Source organism: Bos indicus, chromosome 2 (genome assembly GCF_029378745.1).
Source record: "Bos indicus isolate NIAB-ARS_2022 breed Sahiwal x Tharparkar chromosome 2, NIAB-ARS_B.indTharparkar_mat_pri_1.0, whole genome shotgun sequence".
In the NCBI taxonomy this organism is placed as follows: domain Eukaryota; kingdom Metazoa; phylum Chordata; class Mammalia; order Artiodactyla; family Bovidae; genus Bos; species Bos indicus.
Window position 1 is genome coordinate 47,435,746 of NC_091761.1, and position 13,514 is coordinate 47,449,259.

General features: G+C 33.5%; 1 protein-coding gene across 2 annotated transcripts in view; it reads right to left on the bottom strand.

The window, feature by feature from the left end:
- EPC2 (enhancer of polycomb homolog 2) overlaps nt 1-13,514 on the bottom strand; it is a 127,959-nt gene that overhangs the window by 22,049 nt on the left and 92,396 nt on the right. Inside the window, exons 4-7 of one of the 2 annotated variants that reach the window (XM_019972999.2) lie at nt 11,752-11,958; nt 4,868-5,016; nt 4,077-4,209; nt 1,784-1,975 (exon numbers count right to left, since the gene is read on the bottom strand). In XM_019972999.2, coding sequence (XP_019828558.1) covers nt 1,784-1,975; nt 4,077-4,209; nt 4,868-5,016; nt 11,752-11,958 — 681 coding nt within the window. The remainder of the gene's footprint in view (nt 1-1,783; nt 1,976-4,076; nt 4,210-4,867; nt 5,017-11,751; nt 11,959-13,514) is intronic. The other variant, XM_019973010.2, reaches the window with a different exon arrangement.

Here is a 13,514-nt window from a genome sequence, read left to right on the forward strand (position 1 = left end):
TCTGGTTCTTTAAGTTCTTTAAGGCTCCTTATTCCTTTATTCTTGTTTATTGGACACAGAAGAAGCATATGATTATTTTAATTATCTTTTAAACAATAAAATCCTGACTTTGTAAGAGCCACATTCTAAATAGCTGCCTCACTGAATAATGTTCAACTATAGGTCCATGCTTACTTACTGTTTAGCAACCAGGGATACCATTATAAAAATTAATGTTGTCAAGGACCCAGTACAAGGATTCAGAGGAACCTAGTAGTTTCAAAATGTAATTTCATGTGGGAAGGGGACTATATGAATAAATGTAAGAATTTAGAACAGAGATGAAGATTCCTTAATAGATGAGGAATATATCTAGTATGCTGAGTGCATCTATCAGACTGGATAGACTGATTCTAGCAATATAGAAAAAGTTTCTACTAAACACAGTATCCCTTAGCATCATTCTTAAAAGGCTGGGAATGTATAGCAGAACTTTATTGGCTTTTATATATGTATTTATCTAACCATTTCACTCCTCACTTAAATTTACTGCTAGCAATTCCTTCTAATATGCTGTTTTCTCTGTCTTGGACCCTTCCCTACATTTTCTATCTGGAAAAGACCTACTATTTGTGCCCTCATTCCTTCAAAATGTCATCTAATTCATGTCCCATGACTATTCAAAGCCCTGCCTGAGTCTAACAACATAATCCTCTGTCAATTTTACTTATTTTTTAAATATTTTTTTAACTGCCCTCCCATCCAGACTGCCACATAACCTTGAGCAAGACCATCTGACAACTTTTAATAAATGACTTCATTTAAGTGCTTTTAAAGAGCATACTAAACACATTTTGTGCATTATTACAATGTGTGTGAATGCTGAAATATTATCTGGGCTAGAAAAACTAAATCATCTACAAAAAAGTGAAACTAATATAATCTAGCCAAAGAAGACAAATTTTATATAAACTCTAGATTTTAAATAGTTACTACAACAAGGAGTTTTATAAACTGTCTTGCTTCCAAATTTATCTGTCATGTTGATTTAAAAAAAATTTTTTTAAGCAAGTCAGTCAAAATGTTGAAATACAATAACACATTATAGTACTTTCTTTAGGTTTCCTATACTGTATGAAAAAGAAAAAAGGAGGCCACTGCTACACCAGGTGCTAAACAATGTATTTTTTAAAATCAATCCTTTAGAACATAAAATAAAAGTTTTGTTTTAAAAGACAGCACATACGAAACAAAAATTGAGATTTTTAAACTGTTAAAATTTGCTATAAAACTGCTATAATATAACCAAAGAATTATTTTCACAAGTTAAAATTTGAACCAATTCTAAATCTTCTTTGGAGTCAAATAGTTATTGTTAAATAAATTAGCACAATTTTCATTAAAAGTTGTAAAATACAATGCTGATGGAATATGGAAATTATTATTGGTGAATGTTTATAATTATGTGTTAAATGTCTTAAAATATTTATAATCTTTAGCTCAGGATTTCCGTTTCTAATCATCTATTTCAAATATGGAAGGATGAGGTAGAGATGCTCATTTTTATAAAAGGGAGAGCTTAAAACCACCTAAATGCTACACAAAAGAAATAAAATATATTCAACTGATAGAAAATAACAAAGCAAAAACCATTTCAGTAACTACATAAATAATGTGGAAAACGTTTATGTTATAACATTAAGTGAAGAAAGCAAGAATCAAAACTCTAATATATTATGTTTTAAAATAGAGCAATATAAAAGACTAGAAGAAAATGTCTGTAAAATAGTTTTAAAACAAGCACCTGTGGAAATTCATCTTCCTCTGAGCTGTGAAAGTCATATTGCTTAAGGTCACTCTTATTGATCACAGGCAAGGTCTCAGGAGTGGGCTGTTGAGATGTTAGCACAGCCTCTGCTTTAGGCTTCTTTGGGTACTTCTTCTTTTGACGAACCACATCAGAAGCCTCTTCTTTCAAAGACAAATGATGCGGGTGCTGTTTACATGATGATTTTTCCCCCAAAAGGAAGAAATGAAAATCATTTTAGAAATCATAAAAAACTATACTGCTCTTTGAAAAAACATACATTTTTACCCAGGAGGTGACTTTATTTTCTGGTTTTAATATGCAGAAACTATTATGTGATGATAAGCTAAAAAGTGCTTTGTGTTCACAGATTACAGTGAAAAATAACTGACATTTAAATTTACTTTTTTATATTGTTATCAATACTTTAAACTAAGATATTAGTGATTTTTAAAAATTATTCTTTATTATGCAATCCAGTATTTAAAACATATTTAAATTCTATTTTAATTTTATTTAAGTCTACTGATTAATGATGAAAATTAACTATTTTTATTTTTTAAATGACTTGAATTAGATTATAAATTCATTAATTCATTTCTATGTTTATTTCTAATTTTTAAAAATACCTACATGTAGAATAACTTTTCTGAGACAGAAGAGCTTATTAATTAGGGGAAAAACCTTCACTTTTTAGAATTAATTACCACCTTATCTGAACAATAATCAAACTGTCTTCAAGTACCCCAGAGTTCTTTGGTGGCACGCAAGAGGCTGTCTGGCAGAGACTTAACTGATGGGTGGAGTCTAGAACCCAGCAATCCTCAACAGAGCAGCTGTTTCTGTTTTAATATACTAGCATTCCTTTTAATAAATAAGAATCTACTTTAAAAAGTTTGAAAATGACTGTTCTAAGCATCAAATTACAAGCGCTAACAAAGTGTAAAAGTATTTAGGAAGTTTTACATTTTTTCAAGTAGCTCAGATTTTCATTAAAACTACTTTAGGGTCAAAAATGTTATACATGATGAAAACATTGCTGAAACACTGAGTTATTGAGCTATAAATGCTTTCATACAATGGGCATGGCTATGACATCAAAAAGAAATCCCCAACTTCTCAGAAATTACTTATATTTTAAAGTAGGATGTGTGACAAAGGAAACATAGTTAACTATGTGAAATGCAATCATATTTCTAAAATTAGTATTTAAATAGTGTGGGTGTTTAATCTTAGAGGTGATCTAAGATTAAGAATCAATATATAACAATGGCTGATTCTGCACTAATTTGGGGTTGAGATTTTCATATTCTATGCCTATCAGTAATATTCCTAGGAAAAGCATTGATTTAGAACTAGATTTAAAAAAATAATGTACAAAATGACATTTATTGTCTAGTTTATTGCAAAGTAAGTGTGATTTAAAGGGTAGGTGGGCTAGATGCCTGTGATTAATAAGAAAGAACTTTGGTGTTTGAATTGACACAGTTGAATAATGGAGGAGTCTCCCTACTCCATTCTTCCTTGACCTTTAAGAAAGAACCCATGAAAAATGAGGATTGTGCACATTTTTAAAAGATGAATTTTCCACAAACATCCTAAGCCATTTTAAAAATCCTGCTACATAGTAGAGCTCTACTGTCTAAAAACTCAGCCAATAACCTGTTTCTTTGTAAAAATCTAAGCTCTTCAAAGGTTTTATTAATTTTTGCATTTCTCAACTGAATGCGTTTATACACCAAGTGAATAATGAATAAATATAACTCTTCAGTCTAAGAAACTAATTACTAGTCTCTACAGAGTTCTAGAAGTTATAGGACTTTTTCAAGTCAAGATAAACAGCAACTGATAAATGCTGGTTATGGCAATAGTGAGGACAGTAACTTTGAATAGTCTCAATGAAGAAAGGTTTAATTTTGATGCCTGCCATCACAATGCAGGATTTGCTAAGGCAGTGATAATAACTAAGCTGTAATTACCATTATTCTGTAGGGATACAAGATAGCACAGTTGAAAACACATGGTTTTTGGTGTTAGACCTAGACTCAAAATCTTAAACCTGCCACTTAATAACTATATGATCTAAAAGTCACACAGAGGTAAAAATCTACCTCAAAGGGATGTTGTAAGATTAATCAACATGCATATAAAAAATCCTAGCAAAGTGCAAAAAGTAGGAACTCAAACATGTTAGTAATCTTCCTTCTTAACCAAACTATTATAAGACAATTTCAGAAACCAAATGTCCAGTCAATATTATCATACATGCTTCTCCCCAGAAGATACTCACTTTAGTTTTACATTCTTGGACTTTGTGATGATTTCCATTATGAAGAGTTGCTGGAGTGGTATATAATTCTTTTTCTGATCTATTGATCTTCACTTCATTAAGGATTTCACCACCATAGTCTCCTAAATGATATCTTGAAAAGGAAATAATATATAAGAAAATGTTACAGTTCAAAAATAAAAAAGAAATAAAAAACCAATGATACATCATTTACTTGGAACACAACTAATCAGACAGAGCCAACAATTAATCGGATTATTCTTAAGAGAGAAAACGCATGGGAATAAAGAAGCTCATATTTGGGATTTAGTAAAAAACAAAACTCTCCTAATCTCTAAGATACACAGAAGATGGACTCTTCCTACATTTCATATTTTCAGGAAAAGGATTATTACATTGGTGAATACATTTTCAAAATGCACCGAAACAAGTATTTCCTAACTAATCAAAAAAAAAATCAATTAAACATTTATTTCTCTCAAATTGTGTTTAATAGAAACTTTAATACGATCTCCAAGTTCTTTTCTAAATACACTTAAATAATTCTGCAACAACAAGAAATTAAGTGTAACAGAGGATCTATACTATTCACAAAAATATCTCCCAAATTTGCAACCCAAACTGGCAACTTAATGGTTTAAAAACAAAAAGCAAAAACTAGCAATCACAATTTTCAAAAAATGTAGATATTGTTAGATAATCAATTTCAATAGTTATAAAGCTGAAATTTGGTTACATTTTGCCTTTCATTTGACTGAAGCATTACTGGTATGTAAGAATAGCAATGTTACCTTTTTTCCACAACTTCTAAGGTTAAGTGCAATAATTCTCGTTTTGTTTTCTCTCTTCTCTTAATCATTTCCAAAATTGTTATGGCTCTACTAAATTCTCGTCTCAGTTTCAACATCTTTTCATAAGAGGCTTCATCATTCTTTCGATTCTATTTAAAATAATAAGTTTAAAAGAATAAATCCAACTGTCCAGATTTCCAGCCTCATTCATCAAAATCTTATCAGACCTAAATTCATTCTATAAAAGCAAAATGTTAAACACACACACACACACACATCTAAACAGCAATTACATTAAGACAAGCTATTTAACTAAAAACAAAAAAAAAGCAAATATCTCAATAAATATTCAGAAAAAAAAGTTGCCAGCTGTTGAAAAGATGGAATGACACAGATGGGATAATTCCAACATAAAATTTTTAAAGTCTGCCTGAAACAAAAACTACTATATCAAAAAATGTGATCTTTTCTTATTGTTATAAGGTCTTTTTCAATGACAGAGAGAAACAGTTCTGTCAAATCAAGGTTATCTAAAAATAGCCAAACTGAGTTGCTATCCTTTCAGCCTTCTAATCATGGCTGGACAGTTCAATACACTACAGTGTAAAGATTCACAATGACAAGCAAAGCTTCACTTTAAAAACTCAGATATAGTATGGGGAGGGAGGAGGGAGGAGGGTTCAGGATGGGGAACACGTGTATGCCTGTGGCGGATTCATTTCGATATATGGCAGAACCAATACAATATTGTAAAGTTTAAAAAAAAAAAAAAAACTCAGATATAAAACAGATTACAGAATATAAAGGATCTCAAGGAATGGAATTACCATGCTGAATATAGTATAACCTCATTGCAGAGTAGAAAAAGAGATCTACTAGTAAAGGTCTGAATTTCATTATAAATTCTTACTTTGAAGTGTCAAAAGTAACTTGAACTAACTCATAGGTAAAAGTTCTAACTAATAACTAGAGAAGGCTCAGTTATAATTACCCGCATCATCTGCATCTAAAAGTTACTGTTAATAAAAATATTTTGTTCAATCAAATAGCCACAGAATTCTTACTTTCTATTAGGTGTGGAACTATCTGTTTAAAAATAGACCACTGCCACTTCTCATTCTATATGTTCAGACTGTATTTAAGCAAGCTTTCCATACTTGACTTAATAAAGCAATGTGACATTAGAAATCTGAACCCAAAGAAAGCCAAGTTTCGTATTGGAGGATTATAAAAGATAAAATAAAACTTGAAGAAGATACAAAGTTTTACTGTTTTCTTTTGCGTAGTTTCTTGCATTTAAAAATTAATCATTACCTATAAAACATTACTTAAACTAAATCTCATTAAGGCAGTGCATACTGAATATTAAAAAATACTATGTTATTAATAATAAATCCTCTTTAATCTTATCCAAAGGAAATACATCACTTTCCCCCTTCAGTAATATATGTGACAAAAGACAAAAATCTAAAGCACAGTTTTAAGCAAAATATTTTGTAACCAGGCAGCAGCTGCACCTTATGATTGAAAAAAAATGAACATAACCAAGAGCAAATATTAAAGTACAAAATACTTGAATACTTTAGTATTGATCTCTGTAAAAAGTATTACACATGTCTTCTATCCTCAAAAGGCTTAAAGTCTAAGAATGAAAGAAATGTAAGTCCCAAAGATAAATAACAGCAGCTGAAGAAAAAGTGCACCAGCACCTTTTCCAGCTGTCCTCCTCCTCACTCCATGTTCCACTTGGACTCTGCACTTCTGCCCCTTCCTACTCATTCATCTCCTGCTCTCTCGAGGCCCAAATAAGTAGCTTCCCTAAGTTTTCTTTACCCCACTCCTGCCCTTTCTTCTACTTTTACCTTTTACTGTGAAATAATTTGATTTACAAAAAAGCTACAAAAATAGTATAAAAAATTCCCATATTATCTTCATCCACATTCCCCAAAGGTTAATATGTTGTATTTGCTTTATGTATCTCTATGATGTATATACACATTGTTACAGACTGAACATTTGCATCTCCTGAAAATTCGTATGTTGAAATCCTAACCATCCAATGTGATTTTTATTTGGAGGTGAGGGCTTTGTGAGTCCTCATGAATGGATCAGTGCCCTTATAAAAGAGACCCCAGAGAACTCTCTTGCCCCTTCTGCCATGTGAGGACACAGCAAAAGGACCATCCGTGAAACAAGAAGCGGGCCCTCAATAGACACCGAGTCTGATAATACCTGGATCTTGGACTTCCCAACTTCCAGAACTGAGAAATAAATATTCATTGTTTAAGCCACCCAGTCTATGTATTTTTGTTACAATAGCACAAATGGACTATGACACACATACATGTATGTATATAAACACATACATACATAACTTATTAGCAACAGTATTTTTAAATATTTTTCAAGTTGAAGATATAATGCCTTCATCCCCTAAACACTTTAATGTATATTTTCTAAGAATAATGACAGTCTCTTATACAATCTCAGTAACATTATCAAAATCAGGAAATTAACTGATATAAAAACTATTATCTAATTTATAGACTCTCCTCATATTTCACCAATTGACCCACTAATGTCCTTCACAACTAGAAATACAACAGTTAGTATATAGATTTCCTATATTTATATAATGTTGCTATAAAGGTCATTGGTGGGAAATAATAATTTTTATTATTAAAATTTATTATTAATAAAAAATTCTTTCCCAGTCTAGGATCTGATTCAGGATTAAAATTGAATTTAGCTGTCATGTCTCTTTGGCTGTTGTGCAGTTGCTCAGTTGTGTCCGACTGCGACTCCATGGACTGTAGCACACCAGGTTCCCCTGTCCTTCACTATCTCATAGAGTTTGCTCAAACTCATGTCCATTGAGTCAGTGATGCCATCTAACTATCTCATCTCTGTCACCTCCTTCTTATCCTGCCTTCAATCTCTCCCAGCGTTAGGGTCTTTTCTAATGAGTTGGCTCTTCAAAACAGATGGCCAAAGTACTGGAGCTTCAGTTTCATCATCAGTCCTTTCAATGAATATTCAGGGTTGAATTCCTTTAGGATTGACTGGTTTGACCTCCTTGCTAGCCAAGAGTCTCTCAAGAGTCTTCTCCAACACCACAGTTAAAAAGCATCAATTCTTTGGCGCTCAGCTTTCTTTATGGTCCATGTCTCTTTAATCTTCTATAAGTTGGAATACTTACTCTGACTTTCTATCGTGATCATGACCTTGACAGTTTTGAAGTGTAGAAGCCATTTATTTTTTGTAGAATGTTCGTTAATTTGGGTTTCTTTGATGTTTTTCCACATTTAAATTGGGGTTGTGAACTTTTGGTATGACCATTACAGAAGTGAAACTGTGTCCCTTGCTCATCATGCCAGGAGCTAAATGATACCTATTTGTCGGATTACTGCTGATGTTAACTTTGATCACTCGATTAAGATGGTGCTTGCCAGGTTTCTCTAGTCAAATTACTATTTTTCTTTTCTTTTTTTAATTAAAAAGTACACTATGGGACTTTATATAATCAAATTTCCCCCATCAGTTTATCATCCGTTACTTCTAACTTTTGCCAGAGACAATGGTAGTTGCCAAATGAACACCATCATTTCACTGACATTTGTAAGTTGGAAATCTATGGTAAAGAAAAGCATTCTCTTTTATCTATCATCCATCCATACATTTATATCAGTATGGATGCATGGGTTACTTTATGAGTTATAATCCATTACTCTCCTTATTGTGACACACAAACTTCCCCAGATGTGATCAGCAGAGTCACTCTAATTTAAGCTGGCTCCTGAGGCTTTCTGACACAGCTCCAACATTCTTTCATCACATTTTTATATTCTGGCAAAGCAGAATGTTCCAAATTTACCTGTATGCTTTCCTAGTACCAGACCTGAAATCAACCATTTTTTTTTTAAGGAGCCCTGGTTTCCTTAAAACAGTATTTTTACATGCTACTCTAGTTGCTTCTATATGGGAAATCCTGGAGGAGTCTGGTGGGCTCCAGTCCATGGATCACAAAGAGTCAGACACAACTTAGCGACTAAACAACAACAAAATACCAGCTACATAGCTTCTTCCCTTTCAGATAACTTCTTCGTGAATTTTTGGAGTCTTATGTAATCTGGGCCTCGTTCACTATTCATCTCTGTCAAAACCAGATCTTGAGGTTTCCTCACGGTTTTAGAACAGTTACATTTCTGTCTCTTGGCTTGAAGACCATTTCTAACATTGTCTTCACAAGAAGGCTAAATGGTGGTGGGCCAGCAGCGGGGGAGGAGGAACTGTGGTTTATAACCTGACCAACTCAGGCAGTCATGATTTTAGCTTTATGTAAGGTACTAGGTTGATGGAGAAGGAAATGGCAAACCACTCCAGTACCCTTGCCTGGAAAACCCCATGGACAGAGGAGCCTCGTGGACTATAGTCCACTAATTGCTTCTAGACGCTCTAAGTGAACAGAGCTAGGAAATAAGCCTATAATACATTTATGTACATCAACAAGCACAGATTTATATCTATTTCTAGCTGCAGCAATATTAAAATCTGTAAGTTCATAGTGACATCTTTTCTGTGCTTTTAAGATTGTCTACTTCCTATATTCAAATTTACTCATTCCCTTTACCCTTCTCCACAACCAACTCTGTTTAGAGCAAATTCCTGTCTTCCTATTCCAGTTAAATATTACAGTTTTGATCAACTGCCAAATCTCTAGGGAAGCAGTTCTCAAACTGCTATAATTTATAGTTAACTATAGATCTTTGTAAACCAAGGCTAATTCACAAGTGATTGTTATGTGCAGCCAGACTGAGAAGCACCACCCTGGAAGTTTGTTCTCCTGCCTATCTTGCTTCACCTGGGCCACACAGGAGGACAGAACGAAGGCACACATGTTAACAGTTTTACCTGTGGGTTAAACACAGAAATGTATACGCTGATTCAAGCCTTCCCAGTCAGTGCATTCAGACACGCCGGCACCTTAACACCATCTCACTTAAGAATGTCCTAAAGCACTTAAGCACTCACAAACTAAACATTAGTTTAATGTTTAAAATTAAGTTCTAGACTTCTAAGCAAATATTTCAGAAGTCCTTTACTCTAGCCTTTGCAGCAGCTATTTATATAGCTACCCCCTCTGGAATGTTTTTAAAAAAGTTTGTGGGAATAGGAAAGGAAGCAGAGAACCTCTGTGAACTAGTATTCATTTTTTGCATATCCCAGTGCCCAACCACCTCTTGAACACCTAGGGTACTCATTCTCGACTGCTTTCCCAATTTTCTCATTTTAAAACTCAAGACATTTCCAAGAAACAATAGTATATGTGAAGGGGAATAGTCTCTGGTCCCACAACTAAAGACAGAGAAATAAAAAGACCATTGAAAAAGAAAATGTACCATGCTAGAGATGAATAAGAAAATAACAGATAAGAGGAAGGGTAGGAATCACAGCGTCAGGAAAATGCTGGCCTAGTTATTATACAATGGAGAAATGCCTAAACACAGGAACTTGTTTCTAGCAATTCGCAAAATGTGCTGGTTAGAAAACAGTGATTTAACTTATGTAAGAATAAAACACATTTAAGTATTAGGAATATTGTTTTTTTATGTCAATAATACTGCTATTTTAAGTATTCATGCTTATCCATTAAAAGAAACCCAACAGTACTTTTCCTTCAAAATATATTGCTGTTTTGCAATACATCTGAACCAATTATATTTCTCTTAAAAATTGGAAATTCAGATTTTTCAATAATTCAGATAAACCTCTCCTTCCTCATATCTAAATTTATAAAACCTTACTGTATTTACAAATTTATCTCATATAGTCTTTTCTAAACAAGGCATTAATCTTCATGAAATATCTAATATCTCCGTAGCCAAAAACCAAAACACCAAATTGAAAACTCAGTCTGGGTTAGGGAAGGTCATCTACATTTGGGAAATCCAAGAAATAGTTATAAAAACTAGTTGTTAAGCAGAAGAGTTTCCCCTAAAATATACTTTCCCTGGCAGCTGTTATGCTTCACAGCTGTTATATTAACAGCTGACAAGGACAAGCACTCCATGTTTGGAGAAACAGGAATCCAGAGAAAACGCTGGACCTCCAATTACAATTCCTTCCGTTTTTTACGTCTGCATGTTCCTAATATTCTACAACGTTACAGAATGTGTTACTGCGTCTGGTGTTTATTATTATGAGAAGTGGAAGACAGTGACTACCCCCTCTAAAATAACGTTTTCTTCTTTACCGTATCATTTCACAGCATGAGACCCAGTTTCTCTTAGAATTCTGGCTCATCTTGCTTGTGAAAGCTAGGTGAGGACAAGTTTGTCAATTTGAAATCTGACACAACTGACAGTTCAGAAAAGGGGAAAAAGATTTTGCCGTCTTACTGTCTTACTTGTGACTGTTAGCAGAACAGGCTTGAAAATGAACCTTTACCAACTTCCCATGACCCCACAGGAGTTAGAGGGAGTAAAGTCCTTTTTTACATTCATGATTTAGAATATGGTTTCAAAGGAACTCTTAAGCTTCCAAATAGAAGATACGTATAGAATGTACAGCTTACTGAAGAACTCAAAACTCCTGTTTCCTCATAACATGAATTTCCTCATATCACTTCAACTGCAAGCCTAAAATGATGTAATCAATAGATTTATAAAGCTCATCGGTATTAAATAAACATTAAACAAACATTGCAAACAACTGGAGGATAGAGGTTACTGAAGAGCAGGCTTTCTAATATAAAGTTCAACAATGTCATTAGCGTCACTTTATGTCCAAATTACTCAAAATTACTCAAGCTATAGGCAGAAAAAAAAAGTATTGGTCTTAAATACTATCTAGGTACATTCAGTTAAACCTAATTTGCATATTACCTTTCGAGTTTGCATTTTTTCTGTTCTCCTCCGAAAGGCAACATAAGGGTCATTGTTGGTAGAGCCATCTCTTTTCTCTTGTTTTATCTGAGGAATGAGGGATGGTCCCCTGCAGTTTTTACGTTTTCTCACCCAGTAGTCATATACAGCTTTAATAAGGTAATCATCTTCGTTTAGCAGCAGTTTTGCTTCTTGAAGTGTTACAAGCTAAATAAAAAATAAAAACTGTCATTAATTACAATCCTTGGGGAAAACATTTAAAGATTAAACTTTGTCTACAGGAAAAAAATGTGGTCAGTCTAACAGTTATGATCAGGTATCATGATGGCAAAAAGCACAATTCAATTCAATCTAACAAAGAATTTATTAGTAAGATTTACCAAAATTAGAAATTTGCCCTAAGAGGTAGTGAGTTCCACCACTTAAAATATTTAAGAAGCCTGAATTAATGAGAAGTCTACAGTAAGTCTTGAACTAGAGATATCCAGAGTCCTTCGAAATTCTGATACTCTGTGATTCCACACACTGGAGGACCTACTAGTCTTCGTCTACTAGCATCATTAAGCGTTTCTGTTTTTCAACAGAAAATAGAATTTACAGGTGGTTTCTTTTTACCTCCCTCCAAAATAAATGAATACTTTCTAATATATTGCTAACTGAATACACACATGACTTCTCTGAAATTGAAAAGGACAAACTAAGCATGTTTCCAGAATTTTCAACACTATACAATCTTGAATTTTTTGTACCAGTCACATACAAAACAATTTCTCTACAAAGCTGATTAAATACTAGAGAATCCTTATTCTCAATATTCATCTTTCTGATGACAATGTCATGTCTGGGACAGTGGCATCTCAGAGATCTCTCTCTCCTTTATCAATGCAGCCAACATATGTTGACATTATCTCAAAAGTAAAGTTTGTAAAAATTTGCTTGGTCACATCTGTTTCCCTGCTCTTTGCGAAGATCACAGAGGCTAACAAGATGGATTAGGGGTTACAAAGATCCATTTGTAGTGAAGCTTAGAAAAATATTATGGAGTTTTAGGGCTGTGAATGCCTACTGTAGTGGTACCCCAATCTTTTTACTTTTATTACTTTAGAGATGAAGATTCATTTTCAAAACAAACTGAAATATCTCCTAAAACTTGGAAATGGGGGGGAAATATCACTGAAATTTTAAGATCAGCATACTAATCAATTTGGTGGTTGTATTAATTCATTTGAAGAAAGTATGACTTACAAAACGTATTTTTAATATGATCTGATTTCTCATATTGGTATTACTTGATGCAATAAATGTAACAATCATTTGGACAATGATCATTTGGACTTTTAGTCCTATGATGGTGACTACTAGAGCTAATTAGTTGGTTTCTTATTATAATTTGGCTGCCAAGATGGTGTGACTACAGGAAGAGACTACACTGACAATATCAACTCAAGTATTCCAGTCCGTGTGACAGTTACTTTTAGTGCAATACAATTATAAATGGCCATTGTTTGGTTTATTCAGTCTCAGTGGAGTCAGCTTAAGTGCATCTGAGAGACTGAGTAACATGGTCTCTAAAGAGGACAGCCAGAGCCTGAAACATGAGACCAAACCAAAAGAACGAATATTTTCCAAACATCAGCCTGAAGTGAACAGTCTCCCACTGTTGAAGTTCTGTGGAATGATGATGCATACTTTCAAAGTCTATAAGGACGGTGGAAGAATAAGAACAGAGCTTTCTGGATCTAACAAAATTCCACCACATGCTT